Source organism: Beta vulgaris, chromosome 5, assembly GCF_026745355.1.
Source record: "Beta vulgaris subsp. vulgaris cultivar EL10 chromosome 5, EL10.2, whole genome shotgun sequence".
Lineage (NCBI taxonomy): Eukaryota > Viridiplantae > Streptophyta > Magnoliopsida > Caryophyllales > Amaranthaceae > Beta > Beta vulgaris.
This window is the reverse complement of record NC_079206.1, coordinates 33,119-58,206: the sequence shown is the minus strand read 5'-3', so window position 1 is coordinate 58,206 and position 25,088 is coordinate 33,119. Positions and strand designations below refer to the sequence as shown.

The 25,088-nt window shown below is 37.1% G+C and overlaps 3 protein-coding genes across 4 annotated transcripts; 1 reads left to right on the top strand and 2 right to left on the bottom strand.

Moving 5' to 3' along the window:
• The first annotated feature begins 106 nt into the window (after positions 1-106).
• Positions 107-12,454, top strand: LOC104907857 (AT-hook motif nuclear-localized protein 5). Its single transcript, XM_010696871.4, has 5 exons — positions 107-1,498; positions 2,722-2,789; positions 7,373-7,504; positions 8,229-8,390; positions 11,877-12,454. The coding sequence occupies exons 1-5, from the start codon at positions 1,048-1,050 to the stop codon at positions 12,087-12,089; spliced, it is 1,026 nt and encodes a 341-aa protein (XP_010695173.1). The 5' UTR covers positions 107-1,047; the 3' UTR covers positions 12,090-12,454.
• Positions 12,455-15,180: 2,726 nt separating this feature from the next.
• On the bottom strand, positions 15,181-18,939 carry LOC104907858 (probable phospholipid hydroperoxide glutathione peroxidase). The gene is made up of 6 exons (XM_010696872.4): positions 18,670-18,939; positions 17,529-17,605; positions 16,419-16,480; positions 16,221-16,339; positions 15,806-15,973; positions 15,181-15,715 (listed from the first exon to the last, which is right to left on the bottom strand). The coding sequence occupies exons 1-6, from the start codon at positions 18,922-18,924 to the stop codon at positions 15,683-15,685; spliced, it is 714 nt and encodes a 237-aa protein (XP_010695174.3). The 5' UTR covers positions 18,925-18,939; the 3' UTR covers positions 15,181-15,682.
• Positions 18,940-19,326: 387 nt separating this feature from the next.
• LOC104907859 (FT-interacting protein 3) lies at positions 19,327-24,632 on the bottom strand. Of its 2 annotated transcripts, XM_048645290.2 has the most exons (3): positions 24,398-24,632; positions 20,035-22,597; positions 19,773-19,933 (listed from the first exon to the last, which is right to left on the bottom strand). In XM_048645290.2, exons 2-3 carry the CDS (start codon positions 22,534-22,536, stop codon positions 19,922-19,924), a joined length of 2,514 nt encoding a protein of 837 aa, XP_048501247.1. In that variant the 5' UTR covers positions 22,537-22,597; positions 24,398-24,632; the 3' UTR covers positions 19,773-19,921. The 2 variants fall into 2 exon arrangements, with proteins under 2 accessions (XP_010695175.1, XP_048501247.1); XM_010696873.3 differs by having other exon boundaries at positions 19,327-22,597.
• Positions 24,633-25,088: the final 456 nt, after the last annotated feature.

Below are 25,088 nucleotides of genomic sequence, written 5' to 3'. Positions count from 1 at the left end.
ATACCGTTTTCTTTTTATTTAATAATTTTTTACACTAACCCAACGTTTGAATCTTGTTGTTTCCACTCTCTTTCAAGGACCACTCACCACTCAGGCACTCACCAATTCACCAGTCTCTCACCAAAACTTCCCTCTTTCTCTCTCTTCAAATTCAACCAAGATAAAGAAGTGTTCTTTTTGCATTGAATTAAAAAAGCAGTTCTAATGTATCACTAAAGTAGTAAGTGAGAGAAAATTAAAGTAGATCATCTTGCACTTCCTCAGCTCACTAGCTCAGAAAATGAACAAATTACATCATATCTCAAATTTTTACTCTTTTCTTTTTCCTTCATTTTACTAAGTACTTCATTTTACTTGCATTATAAAGTCATAAATAGATAAACCCATAAATACTCACCCCTACCTTCGGTTTTTTTTTAAAAAGATCACCTTTAATTCAAAAAAAGCTCAAATCTCTATATATATTTCTTATTTTATTTTCCCTTTTCTTTTTTTTTTCTCTCTCACACACACACTCTCTCTCCCCTTTCTTTGAACACTTTCACTCTCCTCCCTCTCAAGTCTCAAAACTACTACTACTGCCATATTAATTTTTTCTTTCCCTAAATTAAATCTAGGGTTTTCTTTTTTCTCTATCATATTCTGTTATTTTGGGTTTCTCTCGAGATTTTTAACTTTCTGGGTATACGAAGAAATCTGCTGCTGTTAAGTGAACTAACAAGACTTTGGTAGTTTCAAGGTTTAATCTTTAAGATCTGGGTTTTTTCTATATTACCAATTAAACCCTTGTACAACTCTGGTTGTTGAGATATTTGGGTGTTTCAACTTCTGGGTAAGTTCTAATTCTCTATTTAATTAATTTGCCTACAAAAGGAAATGTTTTCTTTGATTAATTGGGTAGGGTTTCAAAGTTTGGTGAATGAAACCCTAGTAAAACCCTAATATAGGATATTTAAGCATCTGGGTAGGTTTATTGAGAAATTAGGAGTTAATAGTTGCTAGTAGTGGCACAAAATAGAAGTGATTCAAATTGGGTAAAGTAAATGTATGGATGGGAGAGAAGGTATGGCATTGCAAGGTTCAACTCCTTATTATCTGCATAGAACAATTCCTGGCTCTGGCGCAGGACAACCTGGACTGAATACGCCTCCAGTTTTTAGACCCTCTTCAAACCCTAATCTTTCTGCTCAGCCAATTGTTAGGGCTAGTAATTCTGTGGGTCCTACATTCAATGTTGAAGGATCTCAGCCCAATGTGCCTCAAGGATTCACTATTACCGTGGCCTCAACTGGGGGTTCACTGAATGAGCCTGCAAAGAAGAAGAGGGGGAGGCCCAGAAAATATGGCCCAGATGCTTCTGTACCGGGAGCTGCTTCAGGTTCTGGTACTGTCTCGTTGGGCCTCTCGCCGTCTACCCCAAATTCGGGTACCCCGGCCGAGAGGAAGAAGAGAGGAAGGCCACCTGGGTCTGGGAGAAAGCAGAGATTGGCCTCTGTTGGTAAGTTCTATAGTTTCTCTTGCTTTTATTTTATTTACTTGCCTTTTGTTGTAGAACGATGATAATATAATGAACTAGATCACTGTGATCTTTCATTTTTGTTGCATGTGAATTATCCCTGGTCATTCCTCACCATGAGACACTGTGAGCTTGTTGTAATTTGTCAATGTGATCTTTGATTATTGCTGGATCCTATATATTGTTTTTCTTGTCACTACTTATGTGAGTATTGTGTTTAGGACCAGAGATTGAATTTAATGCTCCTTTTTTCACTGTTGGAAGATTGTTACAAAGTCCACTACTGTTAGGAAATAATTTGCTTTTTTCTTGCTGCATTTTTTAAACCTAGGTGGATAACTATATTAGTTTCCTGTTGGTAACAGAGATCCATTTTCAGAAATCTAAGTGGTTGGGGCCAGCTGTTGCTGTGTAAGATGGCATATACGGATGTCGATTTGTTAGATGTTTCCATTCTAGTGGCCCTCATAAGCAAGTAATTTATGGCAAAACTTTGGACAAGCTTGGTTTTAAAGCTCCAGAATACTTATCACCCCTGTTCTCCAGTGAAAAGCTCCTAACCGTAGCTTCTTTTTCGGTATTTAGAAGAATGATTTAAAGCCTCTCAACCATCTCGAGTCGGAAATTTGAGTTAGCCTTCCTGAGTCATTGATTTTTGGCCCTACTCTCCTTACCAGACATGGTCATTGATCCTGAGCTAGCAATTTAAATCAGTTTGTAGAAATTGTTGACTGATGATGTTCATACCTTAACTTCAGCTTGTCGTTCTTTGTTGAATTCTGTGACACTTTATGTCCATGTCCTCCTCCTATCTGATGATAGTGCCCTTCCCTTGGAACCATGCCAGTTTCTGTTCTTTCATTTCTTGCAAATTTTGGCAACATGTTCTAGATAATTCAGGAAAGTTTGAAGTGTTAAAGACATCCCTGTGGGCCTAAGTGAATGTGCTGTGAATATGCTGTTTATGCTAGCTATTGTTTTCTAATTTTGCATGTTAGATTGTGTAGATCATGTATTCACACCGATTAATTTCTTACTCTAAGTCCTTTCCCACGTTATAAAGGACAATGTACGGTGTACCCAGTCATGGATTTTCACTTAATACACTTTTTGGTAAAATAGTATGACTCGCTCTAGAATAGCATCATTTATTACAAGAACAAAACTATGAACAAATAGCTAAATTGTTATACCATTAATTTCAGGTGATTGGATGAATAACTCCGCCGGTCTTGCATTTACTCCTCATGTCATTCATGTTGCACCTGGAGAGGTATGCTAATAAACTTTGAAGCTACTTTTTGACTTTACTTAGGAGATTATTTGTGTTTTTTTTTTTGAGGGGAGGAGATTATTGTGTTTTATTGAAGTATGTAGGTGCAAATTTGTTTCTTTAACTTGTAGGGAATACATTAATGTTAGAAGTTGTCAAGTTAGAGATTAAATACATTCTACAAGAGATTTTGAAATTTATTGTTTTTTGGGTGGATTTTTGTCTAAAGACATCTTAGATTATCATGCATACAAGAAGCCAAGAAAACACTACTTATTCATGGATGCTTTGTTTAATACTTGATATTGAAAGTATTATGTTTTGGACCACCAAAGCTTCGAAACAATTTTATTGTGCCTAAATGTCACAGTGTTTGTTCTACGCTCTGTCTCCTCCAATCATTCGCCAGTTTTGTTTTCCAAAATATTTCTTAAAGCATATTGGCCCTAATTAGAGATTTGTACTCATATTAGGGAATTTTAACTATTAATATTTCTAATATCTTACATGTAAAAATTGTAAAGTTGATATTTAGAATCTATATTTTGAGATTAATCTAACAAGATCCCACGTGACTATATGTTTCCAATATCACAAATCACGGTCAAAGGAGTGTGTGCGAATAGTGCAAAAGTCAAATCGAATCATCTATTTTGAAATAGAGGAAGTATTAGTTTTTTCAACACTTTTTTTTCCCCACGAACCCCACTCACATCTACTTTTCAAATATAAAAAATACTCCAACATGATTGAACATTTTTTTTCCAACAAAAAAAATTTGATAACCGTACGACCTTTTGGCGAAGCCAAGTTAGTTCCCGGCCACCAAACCCTACGACAAAATGGATTTTGGAATTTATTAACATTCTCTAGAAAAGGAACGGTTAATAATCTCGCAGGGATTGAAACCCTTAAAAGAACGCCTAATAAGTTACTTAATACTGTACGAAGTATTTGGAAAACAGGAAAAAAAATTACTGTAACTTATCTCCTTAAACTGCATCTCCAGCAAGTGTTCAGATTTTCCGGAAGGAGTATGTTTATAAACAGTAGAGTTTTTTTTTGTCCAAAACAACCTTTTATAGTCACTTTTTTGCGACAAACAATCTGTTAAATTTTTTTGCAACTAAATTTTTTTCGAGGTGAAACCTAACCCAATTATCCGACGTTGAATTTCTCTTTTCCAGCGTTGACCGTCACTTTCTCTGGATTACAATTCTTTTATTTTACTTTTCCTCCTTTTTAACTCTAATCAAACATAAACCCACATTCTCTGTCTCAGCTTCATTCTTCTCTTTCATAAACATAAACCCGTAGTTTGTCTCTCAATCCCTTTTACCGCTGGAGAAATTGAAGAAAAAAACCCATTACATTACAACACCATCCAAACATTAGACTATATGTTCTGAATTTCCAAAACAATGACAATCTCCTCTGAAACCCTCCCACTTCCTCGTACACCGGGCTCCTTAAACACTCTCAACAACAACAACAACAAAACCCACAAATCCAAAACCCTTTTTCCTCTCTCTTCGCTCTAAAACCACCATTTTTCTCTTAAAATATTTTCTCAATTCTCTCTCCTCAATCCCAATTCCGGTAACACAACAAACTTTAGTTTACGTATAACCCAACTATGCATCAATGAAAGCTTACTTGAAGCTCTTTAAAGCTTCTAAATTGAGTGAGAGACCTCGATGCACCCGTTGAAGATGATGCCTATATTGTTTTCCTCAAGCTTTGGCAATGGAGGAGAGGAAGGTTACATGTTTATTCACATATTTGTGACTCTAAGAAGATGAAGATGACAAGTTTTGACATACAACTCGAAAATGCATTGTTGAGTATGTTTGTGAGATTTGGTAATTTGGATTATGCTTGGTACTTGGTATGTGTTTGGGAAAATGGAGGATAGTCAATTAGTTCATTGTCAAGTATCAAGTAATCAATTAAAGTTTCAACCTTTACTCAATTTAATTGTCTAATGAAAACCCTAACTTAATTGGTGTTTAAAAAGTGAGTAAATGCAAAGAAGTAGCAGTGTGTCGTAGCTGTAATGGCAAGCTATTAAAGAATGAACCATGTTTATGGAAGAGAGAGATGAAAGAGAGAGTGAGGGAGAGAGAGGATGTGGGTTTATGTCTAATCGGAGTTAAAAAGGGAGGGAAAAATGAAATAAAGAATTGTAAATTAAAGAAAGTAACGGTCAACAACGGAAAAGAGGAAATTTTAAAAAGTGACTATAAAAGGTTTTTGACAAAAAACTTTAAACAATAAAAAGTGCAATAATAAATTATGTCCATGTCTTCATTGGTCATTTTACTTAATCAAGTAGCAATCAATTATCAACTAGTTACCATACACTTGTATACAAACGGCTAATACAATTAGTTATGAGCTATTAGTTGCCAAACAAAGCCATTGTAAAAAGTATTAAGTTTGGTAATGAATTTTTTGTGCGAATATAATGTGTTTTTCATGACGAGTCATTGGATTATCATTCGTGAATTACTTATCAATGTTTTGCATGTAGAGTGACAATAATCTAGGATGAAATGAGCTAATTGTCATTTGGTTTAAAAATCTTTATAAGGCCTTAGTTTTGGTGTCTGAAAGAATACTCCCCTTTCCGCTTCCAATATATTTCCTCCTTTTTTTTTCTACTTCGTTTGGGTTTTGTTTGCTAAAGACCAAGGAGAGGGGAAAGATAGAGAGATAAAAAGAGACTACATGCGATAAGAGAAAGAACATATTGCTAAAAATTGAATCGTTGCAAGTAATATAGAACCACCCAAAAGTGGGAAGCGTTGAAAGTAAAAAAAAAAAAAGGAGGATGTATAAGTTAATTACTTTTATACTCCCTCTTTTTTTTATCCTTCCTACTTAGAATCTTGCACAAATACTAAGGAGAGGGAAGATTCTTGCACATCGGTTGAATCTCATATATTAGAAGCAAATAAAAAAAGAGAATGGTACCATACAAGTGACATCTCATAGTCTGGAACAAACTGAGATTCTTCTCAAAAATCTCTGAAGTTGGTGTTTCAGCCATGATTGAGAGTAAACAGAGTAAATGATGATAATGAATCGAGAACCCAGAAAATTCTTCACCCAGAAAATATCAAGAACCCTGAAAATTTGTTATCCAAAAAATTTGAGAACCCAGAAAATTTGTTACCCAGTAAACAGAGACTTGCGAAAATTCATTACCCAGAAAATTTCCAAAGCTATTGAAAACCGTAACCCAGAAATCGGCTATGTTTCACAACTTATAAGCCAGAAATTAACTTGCGAAAATCTCAGAGGTTTGTGAGATAGAGAGATATTCAAGGAGAGATAGTGGTTGATTTTAGATTTAGGGTTCTCAAATAGAGAAAACGAGAGAGAGATGTTCATTTCATATCTAGGTTTTCCGAAGGAATTTATAAGATAGGGAGAGAGAGTCGTTGCGAAGAAGAGTAATGAAGAACAGTGAATTGAATGTAAGAATTAATGGGTGGTTGGGGTGATCAAAGAAAGGAGAGAGAGGGGGGGGGGGGAGTTGGAATCTAAATGGGTCATTTGGGGACCACAAGGGAGTATTTTATTATTTTGGTTAGGCATTTAGTGTAAATATTAGAAACATACGAGGGTATTGTTGGAAGATTTGATAGCCCAAAATAGATAGATTCAAAGTGAGAAGATTAAAAAAAACACACTAAAACGGAAAGTGAGAATGATAGAAAAAAAAAACAGAGGGAGTACATCTTAAGTATTTGGTTGACTATAGTCAATTTTACGTCGAAAATTAAGTTACATACTATATCGGGTATCCTTTTCTTTTTAATCTATATGGTTCGACGTTCATGTTTTTCAATGCAGTAGTTTGACCATTAATATTTATTTGTCAATATTTGAAAATTGTAAAAAGTTGATATATTGATAATATATGTTAGAGACGAATCTAACAAGGTTCCATATGTCATATGACTGTTATTTTCCCTACATATAGATCACTCGTTATGGTTAACCAAAGTAAGTGCATAGTGCTAAAGTTAAAGTGTGGTAGATTGAAAAGGATGGGAAGGAGTATAATGTTGTATTGTAGTACAAGTTACCTAATCGTAAATTTTGTATATACAGCGACAACTAATGTTGCATTTTGAATTTTGAAACAAGAACTGTCTAAAATTCCTTCCTTTCCGAATGAAGGGCGTATCTATAAGCAGTCAGATGAGAACATTTCTAACATATGATAACATGGAAAAGGATAGGATCGTGGAAGGTGTTGTGATCATTAAGTTAGTGTTCAGTATGCATGCACCCTTGTTACTCCCCTCTTTTTTTAGTACTTATTGCGCTTGAAGCGCATGGGCTATGGAGTAAGAGTTTGAACATTCAGGATCTGAAAGTAACTTACTGTTGAATATGGAAAGTCAGAGTGAAGTACTAGAAAATGGGACCCTTAATATTGTCTCCTTAGGTGAAAGCTTGGTCTGTTGTGTTGATATTCTAGTTGGCATTGATTATTCATTGCTTAAAACCTTTTTTTTTTTTGAGGGGGCATTGCTTAAAACCTAATCTCCTGATTTTTGTAAATTCAGGACATTGCTGCCAAAATACTCTCATTTTCACAACAGAGGCCAAGAGCTCTATGCATTATGTCAGGCAGTGGTGGTGTTTCTGCTGTCACACTGCGTCAACCTGCATCATCAGCTGGAACTGTCACATTTGAGGTAAAGATTCTTGAGAATTTTATATGTATCTGTTTTGCAAACATATCGTCTCACTTTTGATTAATCACAGACTAATTAGAAGTTGGAAATTTCATTATTCACTTCGTCATCTGTTTATATATGATCAACATATTCTCTCTGTACTACTTTTTTGTTGTCTACATTCTGGTTGTAAACATATTTATGCATTTGCTCCGTTCCTTATCAGAAGCAATTGCTGTACTGGGATTTTAATCCCTTTCCTAATAGGTTTTGCTTCTAATGAATTTTTGTGTATGGTTCTCCTGCACCTTGTCTGAGTTCCTGTACATGGTGTGGGTTCTATCCTTTCCACACTAGAAAAAGTTACAGAATCATAAGGAAATATGGAAAAGCTGGCAGTTGTTTGGGTAATTCACATGCCTTTTGCGTGTTCTGTGTTCACAATGAAAGTTGTACTCATATATGGTGAAGTGCTGAAACAATTGAGTTAGAGAAAGTTTCCTTGCATTTCATGTGATTGTATAATGTATATTCTGTGTTCTGAATCTCTTGATTGTCTGAACGACGGAGACACTGATTGTCATATTGCAGTGCTGATCATGTGATGAATATTTCGCTATTTTGTCCTAGCTTATGTCTGGTTTGTTTTCTTCTAGTTGCTATAATTGGCTTTTACACGTGTTGTGGATTATGTGTTGTAAGGCGCTCACAGCTGAGTCATGGAGTTGATAACTTTTTGTAGGGCCGTTTTGAGATATTATGCTTATCTGGTTCCTACTTGGTTGCTGAAACTGGTGGATCGCGCAATCGGACTGGTGGTGTTAATGTTTCTCTTTCTAGTCCTGATGGGCATGTGATTGGTGGTGCAGTTGGAGGAAGACTAGTTGCTTCAAAGCCAGTTCAGGTATTACCATATTTAATATTTGAAACACAGCTTTACATTTCTATGTAACGAATGTTGGTCCTTCCTTTTACTCAACTTCACATTTGAAAATGAACCCCACCAGGTAGTAATTAGTATACCTTTAATACGATGTCAATTATCTTATTGATCTAAACTACCCAAGTCAAGAACAAGCCATGATTAGCTTCATATGTGATGTTACCTAGTTACCCCGACTCCATTTACTTCTGCATAAAAATTTGGGAAAGGAGAAAAAGGATGGGTGGGACCATAACTTTTTGGGAATTTGATAAATATATGGGAGTTAAAGATAGGAAGAGGACAAAACTAAGGGGAATGTTGGTACTTGGTCATGGTTACCATATGAGGATCAGTAAGTAAAATGAGACGGAAGGAGTACTTTTAAGTTTTAAAGATATGCCTTCTGTACAACACAATTAGTTTGGCCTTGGAGCATCAGTAATGAGGGGCTCTTAGGTGACTCTTAATTTTAAGAGCTAGCTCTTAGGTGTGTAATGGGCGGCTCTTAATAAGAGATAGGTGTCAATTTTTCTGAAATAAGAGCTAGGTGCTCTTAATAAGAACCTATTGAACCACTAGTCGTGTTAACGAACCGAAGAACAAGTTCAGGCTCAACTCGGCTCGAAATGGTGAAAATTAGGGGTAAGAGGTCCCTTATTACTCTTGCTTTCTCCCCGATGTGGGACTTTTAAAATCCCAACAAAGGAACTCACTTAGGCTCTATAGTGAGCAGCGAGAAAAAGAAAAAATGGGTGCTTTAGATTTTTCTATCATGCGCCTTTTACGTTGGAGATATGAAGTTTTGGTTTTGCCTCACCGATGTGGGACTTATAAACCATAGCTAAATAAGTTCAACATTATGTTTTGTCAAACTCTTTATAATTATGGATGTTAGGCTAATTTTCATTAAATATGACAAGCCCAACAACAATCCATTGTACTCCTATCTATGCATGCCCATATAATACAAAAGGTCCCTTGTTACTCTTGCTTCCTCCCCAATGTGGGACTTTCAAAATCTCAACAAAGGAACCCACTTAGGCTTTACAACGGGCACCAAGAAGAGATGGGTGTAGTTGTTTTCCATATCATGCACATTTTATATTTGGAGATGTAAAATTTTGCTTTTGTCTCACCGATGTGGGACTTATAAAACTTAACTAAATAATTCACAAACACTGTGCATTATTCCTCATATTCCCAATATGGGTAGAAGAAAGGTGATAGAATATATATATAATAAAAGAATTAATTTTATGCTAATCCAAGTTTCTAGGCTTTGCATATTTATTGATTGTCCAACATTATAAAATAAGACAAATCAAACAAGAATTATAATGAACTTAAAGGGTAATAAGATTATATAGGGAAAACAAAGTTGGTGTTTACTTTTTCTATCGATGTGGGACAATATTTTTTACATAAAGCCTATCTTAAAACATTTTACGAACATGTTTGCGAACTTTCGAGCCGAACTCTACTAGGCTCAGGCTCGGCTCGCTAAGGTCACGAGCCGATCTCGAACTCGAATCGAGCCCTCCCGAGCCGAGCTTTGACCGAGCCGAGCTCGAACAGTTTGCGAGCCACCCTGGCTCATTAACACCCCTAGTGAAAATCAAGCTCGGCGAGCCTCAAATTTTTGGGCTCGGCTCGAGCTTTTAGCTCGATGAGCCTCAAATGTTTGGGCTCGGCTTGAGCTCGAGAGGACAAAGTCCAAGCTCGGCTTGAGGCTTGACTCAAAACTTAATTTGAAAAAGTTGGGCTTAGGTCCAACCGTGTAGGCCTAAGTCAATACTAAAGCTACAATTAGGCCTAACCGTGTAGGGACACTACATATGCTTTTATAACTTGGTTTTCCTCTTAACTCACTAAAATTTCAATGTGAGACTTCGTGCTTTATAAAAAAATTCCAACTTTATAGCGATAAGACTAAGTGCATTTGAATAATCAATTATTATTTAATTATTAAATAATTAAATATATGAAAGTATACTTCATTCCTTTTGTGAAGAAAATAGAGTATAAATTTTGTTTTCTTACCAAGGAGGTACAAAATCAAACTCTAAGTTGAGGCAATGAGCAGTAGCTATTTATAAAGAATAAGGTTGGTGCGTGTTTCCAAACCAATGCGGGACTTTAGTGCCTAGTGGAGTAGAGTCAAGCTGGATTACAAATTAAAATATAAAATAGTAATATAAGTTTAATCGAACGTGTTTACGAGCTTTCGAGCATAATTCCATTGGGCTCAGGCTCGGTCGAGGAGCCGATCCCAAACTCGAATCGAGTTCCTCCGAGTCGAATCCGAATAATTTGCGAGCCGTCCTGACTCGTTAGCACTACACACTGTAGATGGAGGAAGAAAAATGTTGACTACTCATGCTTATTTATGAAGGAATACCAATTAAGTGATAGTTCATAAGAGTGCGTTTTTTTTTATTCGTAGTAGGTGAGTGAGACTTAATTTTAAAGGGAGATGAGGTGGAAGAGGAGAGAGACTAAGAATCTCCCATTTCGGATGCTCCTGGTATCTTTCGTAAATCACACTGGAACTCTGGAAGGTTATAACTTATATGGATATCTAACCTGGCATTATGATTTGTAACTGGCCTGTTATTAAGCTTCTGGAACTGCACCGTAAAACCATTTGTTATTGGCTAGATGGGAATATTGGCTAGATATATATTCCCATCAGAGTTCTAAAAAGTTCTTTATTGTGTTAATACTACCATAAGAGTGGTTCATGCCGGGGAAGCTCGAAAAAGTTCTACTTTGGGTATTGGATGCCTTAAGACAATTATATGATCTTCCTTTATTGTGTTAATACTACCGTTTTGTCATTAGTAAAATGACCTGCCAAAATAGTAATAGTACCTATTGTCTTTTGGAGTTTGCTACAGTTCATCTATTTCCCATTAGGGCCTATCATTGAATTTTTCTAGGGTCAGAGTTGATTTTCTTGGTATAGCTTTTGACAGTCCTTAGTCCTTGGAGGCTATCGAGGTTTATTGCTTTTTAAAGTATAATGTGAATTGTGTGATTGGTACACAATTATGTTCCCTCTAGTTGTAGGGGATGTCTCGCTCACTTCTGTGCGTAAATACATATCTTGATAGACCGTATATCCTTCATTCTTTAATTTGCCCAATCTTCAGATCAATTGCTTGGGTTCATTTCATAGATAGCCCAGCCCCGCTTCTGCTTTCTCTATGTGCATGACTTGGATGTTTTTAACTTGTGTTCTTTTTTTAGACAAGTGCAGGCACAAGTGCGCAGCCACCCCCTGGTTGTCCTGCTTCATATTTTAGAATTTGTTATACCTGCTGCTACTGTTGCACTATTGTAAATGTACTTTTTGTTTTTACACAATTATTTATTCTTATACTTCAGTATTTTGTTGTACAAATGTCTTTTTTTTTTTGTGGGTCTTTCCTATGATATTTTTTTGCTTATCATCGTTTTTATCAGGTGGTAGTGTGCAGTTTTGTTTACGGGAATATAAAGGGAAAAAGCAAGGAGTCTGATTCAAAAGACGAGAAGAGTTCGGAACAACCGTTGAGTGATAAATCATCAGTACAGATTAATGCTTCTTCTAGCCAAAATGTTGCTGGCTCATGGGCGGGTTCTAAAGGACTGGATCAAAAGAATCCTAACACTGACATTGACTTGGCGAGTGGATGATGACTCATAAAAACACATCATGTTGCTAGTTTGGGCGATTTGTAAATACATTGTGTTGTGTATTTAAAGCCTTTTAGATGCATGAGTTTTCGGAAAGACATGATCATCAGTGCCCGATTGAGATAGGGGCAAAAAGATAATGGACGTTTCCTGACGCTGTGACATGATCTTCAAGCCCCGACTTTGGAATCATATATTGGCTGAATATGGGGTAGCCAGATTTGAGATAACCCAGTTTAGGTAGCATTGGTAGGGATATTTTTATAGTTAAGAAGAGTTTATGATGAGTGTTTGAGTGCTTCAGATTCTGTTGTAACTCTTGTTGATCATTCTTAGTTTCTGATAAAAACGATTTTAATGTTGTCTCTCTCTTTTGTGATTGTCTCTTGTTCATCTCTTTTAGGTTATTTCATGTTGCTATTGAAGGTTTTGGAATTTAGTGATTTTATTTAGTAAAAAGAAGATTACTATATTGTTAGGTTCACTTTTTTTTTTAGGGCTTAGGATGGGTAGACATACTTTTTTTTGCTTAATTTTTCTGGATGTGGATTCAACATAAATGTCAGTGTAGTAGGTTGATGGCTTGATGCACTTGTTTATGTTGATTCATATGTTTGATGAGGACGCAGTATTTTCACCTTAAATAATTGGTCTGGTTTAACAAGTTTGGATTGATTTCAAACCTTGTTTTTCAATTCAGGTTATTGTTGACAGTTGTAAAACCTTATTCTCTCTAAAAATACCCAGAAAACCCTACCTTTTTTTCCAGCTGCAAGGGTCTGCCATTATTGTCTCTTTGATGGTGGTAAGCTCTAGATTTTTTTAGTTCCTTAGATTTTAATTGTTTAGTTTTTAATAATTCTTCTTTTTCTCTCTTTATGGGAATTTTCTTCCAAATTTTTAGGTTCGTTATTTCCTTAGTGGGAGTTTGGAGTATGACTTTTCTTTTTTTCAATTTGGTAAATGTAGTTTGCATGGAAGATTAATTTCGTTGATTATTCGTTGAGTTAGGAATGAAGATCTAGGTTTTCATAATCACTGTGAAGTGCTCTTTTTTAGTTCTAATCTTTGGTACGAGTGAGAAATAGAATCAATAAAGTACTCAGGCTTACCAAATTGTAATATAAGACTAAAGGTTGGAGCGTCAGTTATGCTCTTGAGGTATATTGACCAAACTTGGGAATTATGCAAATGACACAAGGTTGGTAATCAAACACTTAGGGTTGCGTAAGCACCAGGGGGGGTTTGGGTATTAGAAGCCAAATACTCATGAATAGAGCATATATGGCCAAACTTGGATGGAAGTTAGCGCAAGCTCAACCTAATCTAGCCCAACAATGTATCCGCTTTAAATACATGTATAAAAATCGGGTAACTGAGTTCCGGAATGGATCGGTAATTTGGAAAAACACTGGACAAGGCTGGGACCTTTTACAGGAGAATAGCTCCTGGAACCTTGGGGATGGGAGAAGCATTGACTTCTGGCATGATGATTGGCTTGCAATAGGTCCTCTGTGCAGGTGGATCCAGGGTCCCCTTAGTCTGGAGGAAAGTGCTAGATAAGTTCACAGCCTGGTTCGTCAAGGACGATGGGACCTCTCTTCCTTAACTCTTTCTCTCTCCAGCTGCCTCGAAAATCGTATCTTTAGTACCATTACCCCTACTCATAACTCGCTTGCGGACCTCCTTATTCCAAGCTTTGTCAACCATAAAGGGTTCGTATTGCAAAGAGCCTACATGGCCCAAATCCCCGGAGCCCTTGCTGAGGAAGATCTTTCGTGGATCTGGAAGGGAAAATGTGAACCTAAAATCAAATTCTTTATGTGGTTAGTTTGACATGATAGAATTCCTCATAGGCACTTACTAGCAATTAGGGGTATGACCCTCGATGCTTCTTGTCCTAGGTCAAGGCCACCTCAAACATAGTGCTCATATTACTCGGGATTGTACCAAAAGTAGAGAAGTTTGGGAATATATGGGGATGACTCTAGGTTCACACGCATACTTTAGACTTTGGTTTAGGGAGAATATGCACTCCACAGATACGTTTCGGGAGTTACCTTGGGACTGTGTGTTCCCATACCTCTGCCATGAGATTTGGAAGGATAGAAATGAATGCGTCTTCAAAAACCTGAAGCCCTCCACCTTTCAGGTTATTTGTCTTAGGGCTCTTGGAAGAGTGAGGGAATTTATCCTCGCCACAGGTACGAGTACCGCAACTTATGATCCTCCAGTATTTGTCCATCCTCACGAGTTTTTAATGATCCATGTGGATGCGTCTTTTGTTGATACATTTCAGGGAGCTGGGATTTGGGGGGGGGGTTTTGATTCGGAATGGTTATGGTCATTGGGTATGGGGTTTTGGGAAAAATATTTACACTAATAATTCTCTTGCAGCGGAACTTTTAGCAATTTTGGAAGCCCTTGGACTTGCGGTGAAGTATAGCCTCCTCAAGGCTATCATATACTCCAATTGTAAGGACGCAACTGAGCTCCTTGCAGGGGGCATTCTAACTTATATTCCAATTTGATCAACATGTGCAGGCTGTGGCTTAGCAAGAGGCCGAATATTCAGATTAAACATTGTAGCAGGCAGTTCAATCAGGTGGCGGATAACATGGCAAAAACGTGTAGGACCATAGATGGAGATATCATTGTAACTAGGATTTCCCCCTTCCCCCTAGTTTTGTTCGGAACAATTACTTTCGGATTGTAATATGTTTAACACTATTAGGTAATGAAGGAAACGCCATGTTTACCGAAAAAACACTTAGGGTTGCAAATCATCGAAGCAATCATTATAATTGAAAGTAAAATGTACATAGGTGATAAGGTGTTCATACCACGTATGACACTAACCCCATTGTTATTTGTTTTACAATGACAACAAAAAAAAAATCAGCATCAATTTCGATCCACGTATTACCGGTTGCTTATCTATAAACAATCTGTTCAAAATTTAAGTTTTTTAATGATTTAACGTATTTATATCTTGTAAACAATCTATTTGAGCAAAAAAAAAAAAAAAACCCACGTGCATCATACACGAGTAAAAAACCTAGATATAATATAACGAGATACAACCAACAAATGGAGAAAAAGCCACATTTTGCCATATACATCCCTCCTACAAGAAAGAAGAGATTAATGAACAAACGAAGCTAAGTTTATATGTAAAATTTGTTACATGAACCTAATTTTTATACTCATTTGTTAAAATTGACAACTTATACACCAACATGATAAAGAGGAGTTAAGTAGCCAAATACAACCAGAGACAAAATGAGTATTGAAAAGGAAGGTGGGGTAGCTAATGTGCTATACAGCACTACCTGGAGTGAGGATTTATTGGGGTAATCATAAACCCTTTTTTTTTTAACTGTGTAGCGTAATAAACATCAAGCAAAGTTTACAGTATAACATGACACAAATCTGACAAACAAAGCACAATACCAGACAAGTATACATAAAAAACTATAATACCGCTGACTGCATGTAAAGAAGCGGATGAAATACAGAGGATGATGTTCATGATCACCACCCTTATTCATATGGAATCATATCTTAGCCAACATGCCTGCTAAGCCAGCCCTTTATGAGATGCCCAGCAGTTTCTTTATGTCCTTCTGCAAAAGCAGTAATAATACATGGTTATCACCAGCACTGCAAACCACAACATTGTAATTCAAGTAGTGAAGCTAGATTTTAAGTTTTACCTCGATGCTCGATGGGGACGTAGTTGGTGCATAGCGATCAACAACATTTCCCTCTTTGTCAACGAGAAACTTGGTAAAATTCCATTTTATTCCATCTCCCAAAAGCCCGCCTTTGCTTGATTTCAAGAACTTGTAGAGTGGAGCGGCATTACTACCATTCACTTCGACCTGTGATTGGTTAAAGATCAGATATTTAGAAGGGGTCATACATTTTTAACAAAAATCAGAGAATTCACAAATTGCATGAAGAAGACCAGCAAAACGGAAGAAAATTTAACACCCTCTTTAACAACATTGTACATTATGACATGTTATTGGACCACACTTCTCATTGCATGAAGAAGACCCAGCCCAGCTTATCTTAGATATTAACTGATGGATTATAATGGTTTTCACGCATGATTGAGAACAAAACCTTGTTAAAAATGGGGTATTCAGCCTTGAAACGAGTGCATGCAAATTCCACGATCTCCTCATTGCTCCCTGGCTCTTGGTTGCCAAACTGGTTACATGGAAATGCCAAGACCTCAAAACCTGCAAGTTAGCACAATCATAAGGTTAACCTTCTATATAACAATACCAGCAGAAAAAAAAAGCAAGTACAACAAGCTACCTTTGTCCTTGTACTTTCCATACAGTGCAGTCAACTCCGGGTAGTTTGAATTGGTAAGACCACTGCACTCAAATGAGAAAATGAGTCAATTGAATGAAGCACATATATTTCTGGCGATTTCCATCAATGAAGAGCAGCAAGCACGATGGCAAACAAAGCAGCATGTATCATATAAGAAGCATAATCCAAGTGACAACTAGTTAAGTTCCATGCTCTCGTGCGCTGAAACTCTCTTGAAATGTTGCTCGCTGTTTTGAAATGTTCAAAAGAAGTTACCAGGTAACATATATGAATAACAAATGTTGCCAACAATGCAACACTTTGCAACACATCCAATTCAAATTCAAAGGCAACACCAAAGTTACAGTCCACAAGCAAGATCTGGACTTTGGTTATAAAAGCTGCAGAAGCAAAGATCATCTGCTTTTGGAACAAGGTGAGGAGAGAAAGCAGAGCTTTTGGAAATGTAGTCCTTGGAAAAGAAAGAGGACATAAGGGGGAGGAAGAAGACAAGGGCTGCCCAATAAATGGTTGAAGGCTCATTGCAAATTTGCAATTCCTATATCTCAGACATTCGGTTTCACAGATGTCTGCACCCATGCAAATGCACGACATGAATTGACAAGTCAGTTGGGTGCAACTAGAAGCAGGGACAGGATATAATTTTGACCACGGATTTGCAAAATAGGTATCTAAAGTGAAGTGGCGTACTTCTGTTACTCTTTCGACTTGCAAGACGAAAGGTGAATGCTATAAGATCCTTGGTGTCCATCAACTGCTCTCCCATAACTTGACATAAAATTCCACAATTTCACTAAGAATGACTGAATGAGGGTTGTTTTGGTCAAATCAATTATCTATTTAGACTTGCTAAAGATTGCTAGAGATTCTTGGCCGTCAATTTAAGTGGTTGGATTTTTGGAATAACATGACTATGAATGCCATGCGACATGAAAAATAGTAGTCCTGGAGCTGGACCATTCATAGTAGAAAAATACAAATATATGTAATGGTGAACCATTACCTTAGTTATCTAAGCCACTTATAGTAGGAAATTACAATATACAGTAATACCTAAAATGACAGTTCAAGCCATAATCCATATCATACCATTGTGATGCAACATTGACGATTAACAGCACCTTCCCTTTGTAAGTGCTAAGATCAACATCATTTCCACGCGCATCCTGCAAATTGTCACTGAGCATGTCAACTCCAGAAATTTATAAGAAATTACTGCAAATAACCATTCTTTCTTCCCTTTTGAAAATAATGGCAAATTCATGACATATAGTGAAGTATAAAACAAATTTTTTTAAAAAAATTAAAGGAACACAAGCTTGCGGTGTATCTATTAACCTAAACATGCAATGTAACAAGAACGGTATCTTTTTATCAACAATGCCAACATGTAATTTATCATGGCACCATTCTAATTAAAGAAGGACAGACTAATTCGCCAGGATGAAACCTAACAATTAGAGAGCATTGGTTCAACATTTTTGGACTCCAACAAACGGAACCAATTACCTTTCCAAATTTCCTCTTGTTTGGTTCAACCCCTCCTAAATCCATTACCATAACTTGGTAGTAGTAGACCCCCTTTAATTGTTACCTTCCTTTCCTCTCAAAAAATAAAATCCATTTCTTAGTGGTAACAGTTACCGTTCCTATTCAAATCCATGGCTTGAACCAAACACCCGATACAAATTACAATTATTATTTATTACAATTCCCCTCCTTTAATTTTTAATTTCATTCCATGGCTTGAACCAAACAAGTTCTTAGCATTACCTAAATGAAAAAAAATAATGTATTTAATAAATCAACAAATAAGAAAGAATAGTAAAGGAAGATGGGAGAAAAAATCATCACCAATCTCCTCAATTTTACACCCAGAACCCCATCAACTACAGTACTACACAATAATAACTCTCCAATTGAAGTTTCATGAAACAAAATTATCAAAACCTAAAAAAAGGAAAAAATTCCACTAACAACCCAGTAAACATGAGATTGGAAACCGATTACAAACAGAAAGCCAACATCATAAAAACTGCGACTAACTTTGAGAAAATTAGAAGCTTATCGCACAAAAATTAATTTCCAACCTAAAAGAAGTATTACTTGTAGTTGCTGCAAAACTGGAGCTTGTAAGTTGTAAAAGCTACTCCATATGATATTAGAAGCAATTACAAATAGAAGAGTGAATTAGGCGGAAAAAAGTGATTCTCAGATAAGTATAACGAACCTTGACAACGAAGTCGTACACTGATTTGGATTGAGCAGAAGATTGACTTGCCATCGAGTGTTGTAGCGTAAATCGTTGATAAAGGGGGTATTGACCCAGATACCCAGAAGACAAATTATGGAAATTTATGAAAGATCTCAAATGGGTTGGCTCTGGAAGTGATGATAAGTGATTACTTGAAGCAAACGGAAGGAGATAAATGGCTATGGATCTGTGTCTGAAAAGAGAGAAAACGGAAGATAATGAATGAAGCATGGATTTGAAGTTATGAGGCAGATATTTATACTACGAAGTAATATAATATCCCCTAAAAAATAATACGTCTTTACCGTGTGAACGCATGGACAGAAATCAAATCAAGTTTGAAGACACTTTGGGAAAGGATGTTAATTGTTATTACCTGCCTGCCTGCCACTCATGTCCGATTATTTATTAGGTGGGCAATAATTTGGGACAATAATAATAACAATAATAATAATAATAATAATAATAATAATAATAATAATAATAATTGAACTGAAATTAACTGAACTGAAAATAAGTCCGAAAGAACAGGACCTAATGTAATATTTTTAACGCCCAATAGTAGCACGAACCATTTCCAATCATTTTCTCTAGTGTACACGACATCTACATGAAGAAATTGCAACTACATAGTAGTATCAAATTGACAAATTCCTTATATTGCTTAGATCTTTTGTTGTTATCTCAGAGACAACAATACAGTATTATAAAACAATGATTGTCCGCTTTATAGGTAAAATACTACAATAACTTCGACCAACGTAACGGTTCAAAAATTAAAGATATAGGATGATAGGCCTGAAATATCTGACCATTAATTTACAACATACTGTCTGTCCTAGCAGGAAGACGACGGAAAAAGTTGATAGGCACAGAAGGCAAGCGATAACGAAACCTAGGATGCCTCATGGCATAGAACCCAGTCAAAGCAGCAATCACTTGAAATGGCGTAACATACAACACAATAGCAGATACAAGGCAAAATGTCACAAAGATGGCAGTAGCACGTGGATCCCGCCAGCTCAAGAGAGCCTGGAACCGCTCACCTTGTGTTGCAATGTCACCCACCACGGTTTGAATCCTTCCAGCTACACTTCTCAGCCTGTCATATCTCATTCTCACAAGCTCCGAGCTCTTGCTTGTGGGAAATGTGTCAAACTCCTCATCTAACTCATCAGGAAGGGAAGTATCGGCTTGTGAGATCTTAATGTTCATATGTGGAGGGTACCTAGGACGGTACCTATAGTTCCAAACCCCGATCAAAAACATATAGAGGAAGACAGTTGGCAAGATTAGCTCAGGGAAACAAACAAGCATAAGAAAGAGAATGTGGACAAGGACCGTGGTAATTGGATTCCTCCACATGCATATATCACCAGACCATTTCCCCACAGCAAACAATCCTGAGAAAACTGACATGAGACGGAAGAAATTTGCCTTGCTTCTCCGCATACTCCAGAGATGAGCGTCCACATCAGACATGTATTCAACCACCTCCTTCCGAAGGGGAGGTTCAGCTCGGCCAAGCCTCATAGCAACTATATTCATGGCCTGGAAACGCAGCATATCCTGCTGCATTACTGGGAAGGGTCTAACATAGTGCATTTTTGGTAGAAGGGGTCGAGAATATTGATACATCATGTTAGCAAATGAAGTGCAGGAAAACCTTATAGCTAAATGCAACTCCCCCATTTTCTTGACCCCATTTGGTTGAAGAACGAGCAAAGGATAAGAATGTGTATAAATACGACCTGTTTCAAGGGTAGAAATACGTAGCCGCACCTTCCCTATCTTTACATCCTTGTTTCCTGCATTTGATTCCTTCCCTCCAATTTGACAATTGTCAAATACACCCACTGTTAGAACTGTTGCTGGGTCGAAAACTTCCCATGTGTATTGCTCATTGTATTTTGGAGAGAGGCTGTCAACGAGAGTTCTTGTCCGAACCCACTTATGGCCGTACTTTGCAACACAATATGTATCTGATGTACCTCTCCCGTCTCTTGTTTTCATTGGATGGAGTCCTTCGGCGTTTAAGATACCCAGTTCTAAGACACCTATTGTGGGCTTCCAGAGCTGTTTCGCTGTGGGGCGTAGATCACTGCTGTAATGAGTGGACTCATCAAGAACATGGTAACCTCCATCAAGACACACTCGAATATGAAGCCGACTAGCAAATTTCTCTTTCTTCAGCTGGTCAATATCCACAGCAACCGGCTTCTCAAGGTGAAACCAGCGGGAAGGAATGAGTCGGTCATCTGCTCGCCTATCAATCTGAGTCAAGGGAATGATGACTCTCCCAATGATCTCGTCTTTTCCAGGAGCCACACGATCCTCAACAGTGATAATCAGATGGTCATCAAACGGCTCTGCAGCGACGAATACTAGATCCTCATTCCAAAGGGAGTTCAGCGTACGAGCTTGAACAGATTTAGTCTTCATGATCTGATGACCTATGTGTGCCTTGCAGAAAACTTCTGGAAATCTGTTCTTTTCAGTAGGTATCAAATCCTGTGCCTCAATAACGTTTACACGAACATACCATAGCCTTGGAGCGTGATAGACCTTTGAGCGCAAAAGTGCAGAAGCAGCAGAGGATTGAATATCAATACCAGCTGTATCAGAATGCCATGCTTCTGAATATGCTTCATCAGCTTGAGTGCCGAGCCAAACAGCTAGCATCAACTCCCCTTTTACCTTTTCACTCTTCTTATCCTCAAGACGGTACCATTGAGGGGCCAATGGGCTATCTGGGGGAACCCTGGTTGGAACCTCATGCAAATCAAACCTTACAATGCCAACAAAATCATCTTTAATTAAATCCTTGTCCTTGACTTTAACTTCAAGAACCGAGGTCTGCAGCCGATCCTTTGAAAAGGCAAACACCACATTCCATTCTGGATGATCATTTTTGTCGAGATGCTTGGTCACCCCTTTATAATTTCCAACTCTCACCTCCACAAAAGGGTCAACACTACCAGTAAGATCCATATTAGGAAGGTCACGGGCTTTCACAACTCTGACATAAAGGAACTGCATCCGTTCAACAAGATCATATGTGCTTGCAGTTTTGTCTGCATGAACAATGCGTCCCCCAACAACTCGTCCCCCTCCGAGGTATGGACTAGTCTCTTTGAGAGCAAAATCGACTGGTTGTGCAGCGGAAGCAGAGTGCATCCTAACAATCTTGGGTAGCGGTGCTTCAGCTTTCATTTTCATCTCTTCAACTTGTTGATAAGTTGCCTCATGAGTAACTTTTGCAGAAGAACCATGATGATGATCATGACGAGGATGGGTATGAGATTGGGAATGCGAATGTGAATGATTGGTGTTAGGTAGATGACGGAAGGTATGTCTCACTTCGGGTTTTGGAGTCTGCGCGTGATTTACACTTACATTATTTTCAGCAGCAGAAATTGAGCTGGACGACTTAATGGCAGGATCATCAGTGATATAAACTTTGAGACCAAGCTCTCCTCTAATGCGAGAGAAGATACCACGCTTTTCCAGGGGGTAATGCAAGACAACTGCATCACAATGTGGAACAAATGAAGTCCCATTCAGGGAGACCTTTCCAAGAAATGACTTAGAATTTGTGGCTCTGTTGTGATTGTGAACATAGACGTCAAGAACAAGATGGGGGAGAAGTGATGGATCCGATATATTGAAATAAAAGCTCTCATCCCAGACTGGATTGAGATCCTTCTCTTTAATTGTGGTCCGAAATTTTTGTCCATCGAATTGCAGCTCCACAAATGCACTGGATGATCCTAGCCCATCTTTTGGCATAAGATCATGTGCACCAACCACATGTACTCCCAGTTTTAGATTGTTCACGGTCATTTTGGCAGACAAAAAGTTAACACTGCTAGCAAGCTCTGGAAGACAAATTGGCTAAAGATACCTGTGAACAAGGAAAAAAGTTATAGGACGATTAGTGTGTACTCCTATGACAATAATGTTGTATGACTTCCAAAAGCACAAAGATGAAGAATTGAAGATTTTAAACTCATCACTGACATAACAACAAGCATAAAGTAAAAGGCAGATAAAACACATGAATAGCAGGAGCCCATATTACTTAGACTCAGGATGCGAGTATGTAAGGGTTGGACTAAGTTACTTTGGAGGAATTGAATCGAATGTCAGTCTAAACATAATATGAATCACACAAAAGTATCAAGCCACAAGAAAGTCTTCAAGAGCTGGATGCAGGTGGTTGAGATCTGAACTATGAGATTAGAAGAGTGGAAACTTGCTTCTAAATGATCTTCCAGGGTTATGTAGCCAGCTTACAAGTTACAACAAGAAGTAAGAGTCCTCATCAATTATTACAATATCAAATGACAATCAAACGCAGAAACTTCATACCAAAAGAAGGTTCTACTTTCTAATGAAGCAGGAAATAAAAAGCACAAGAAAACAAATGGAATACTGCATCTGTGTTCTAATTGAAGGTGAAAGGAAACAGCAAAAGACTTTTTACAAGACGCACAGATCAGGACAAGTGAATAATGTAGTATGCCTGCTTTCATACTACACTTAAGAATAAACAAAAGAATCCCAAAATCTTCAAAGAACTTATAAATAACAGCAGATGAAGATACAGTTGTAAATCTTCAAAGAACTTAGAAATAACCTGATTATATCTGACTGAGGAAGACTTTGCCATATCAAAAAAAAACTTGTATTTCCTTTTCAAGAACGTTCACAAACTTTCAACTTGAAGACAAGATTTAACCGGAAAAGTACTTACTACAGAAGCTACAAATTCAAGATATGTACGTTTAGGTAAGCCAAAAAGTTATATGGGATCCTTTTCTTCCATGGGCTTAATTTCTTGTCATACAATAAGGAACAAATAAGAGTCGGAGTACTAGTCCAGGTTATCTGATAATATGATTATTTTTCTTGGTATTAATTACATGAACTTTAACAACTCTTGGAATGATGGGAACTTTAACAAAAGCCCAAAAAGGTGAGATTTAGGATATAAGCAAGTCAACACTTTCTGAAGCATGTGCATTGTCTCATTTCTAAAGGATCTCAAAGTTGTAATAAAATATACCGGAAAAAGTAAAAAGCAGATTTAAGTTTTAAGGTTCCTAAAAGCTCGCTAAGAACACATGTAAGATGTAACTCTTGAGCTAATTACACTGAGCCAAAAATCAAACCGTTGACTACTCTCTGTGGATTGTCAAGCCCCACCTTTCATAGCGAGGGTAGAGATGTCATTATCCAAGATAATTCTATGCGCAAAGAAAAGTTCTTTTTTCTGTCGGTATCTCAATTGAAATCCATTCTTTTCGTCCTTGGTTGTCTATTCGAAGTGGATCTGAACAAAAGCTAGTGAATCTTGATCAATCAGCAATTTTCGAAAACAAAATTTTAAATTGTTCACCCAACTTAAAACTCTTTTCCTTGTTTGCTTAAATTACAACTCACAAACCCATTTATGCCAATATTTGCATTGAGCAGGCAGTAACTTAGTAATGCAATATGTTGAAATCCCAGAAATTCTAAACACAAACAATAAACAAACCACAGGAAAAGCAAAAAAATATACTTAACAGGTTAATAAGCATAAACAAAACACAAATTCAAACTTTTAAATCTAATTAATCACACATTTGAAAGAAGAAAAAAAGGGGAGGCAAAAAGGAAACAAATAGAAATGCATATGATTTAAGTCATTTAACAATACCTCTTTTCTGGGTTGATTTCTAATTTGCCATTTTTGCACAGTTGCTGACTTTTAGGAGAGAGAGACACTTGAAGCAAATGGTAGGCAGTGATGAGAGAAGATATAATGTTGAGGAAAATGGAGAAAATACGGAATGCTTTTACTGCTGGAGTAGTGGAGTGTGGACTTGTGGAGTATAGATTGGTTCTACGAATCCACTCTCTATTTTCGAGGTGTAGACCGTCTACTATAACGGTAGGCCATCAAAAATGTGCAATTAAGAGGGAGGCCTTGCCATGATATCTATACTAATATACTTCATCTGTTCTGTTTTAAATGAAACATTGGGTAAAATAACACTATTCATTGATCAATTTTGACTCCAATTTATCGTTATTATATAAAGAAAAACATAGTCAAGTGGGATCTTGTTAGATTCGTCTCGATGCATACTATCAAATTATAACTTTTTTATATTTTTTACGCATACAAAACTAAAGATATTAATGACTAAAGAAGCGCATCGGGTTGCGTGAAAAAGCAAACGTTTCATTTAAAATGGAACGGAGGAAGTATTAAAAGACGTGCATAAACGAGGAACGGTGCCATGTGGTTTTGATCATGTGACCTCAAGTTCATGCACTAAAATTTTAACCACTAGATCAAGTTGTATTCAGTGTTACCAAAGTACAATATTAATAAATGAAATTTT

Excerpts from the sequence above, each read along its gene's own strand:
- LOC104907859 (XM_010696873.3), bottom strand. The coding sequence starts at position 22,536 with ATGACCGTGAACAATCTAAAACTGGGAGTACATGTGGTTGGTGCACAT.
- LOC104907857 (XM_010696871.4), top strand. The coding sequence starts at position 1,048 with ATGGATGGGAGAGAAGGTATGGCATTGCAAGGTTCAACTCCTTATTAT. Across the intron at positions 1,499-2,721 it reads GCAGAGATTGGCCTCTGTTG|GTGATTGGATGAATAACTCC; the intron begins GTAAGTTCTATA and ends CATTAATTTCAG. Across the intron at positions 8,391-11,876 it reads TTGCTTCAAAGCCAGTTCAG|GTGGTAGTGTGCAGTTTTGT; the intron begins GTATTACCATAT and ends CGTTTTTATCAG.
- LOC104907858 (XM_010696872.4), bottom strand. The coding sequence starts at position 18,924 with ATGCTTCATTCATTATCTTCCGTTTTCTCTCTTTTCAGACACAGATCC. Across the intron at positions 16,481-17,528 it reads GTCAATGTTGCATCACAATG|TGGTCTTACCAATTCAAACT; the intron begins GTATGATATGGA and ends ATTTGAGTGCAG. Across the intron at positions 15,716-15,805 it reads CGTCCCCATCGAGCATCGAG|AAGGACATAAAGAAACTGCT; the intron begins GTAAAACTTAAA and ends CTGCTTTTGCAG.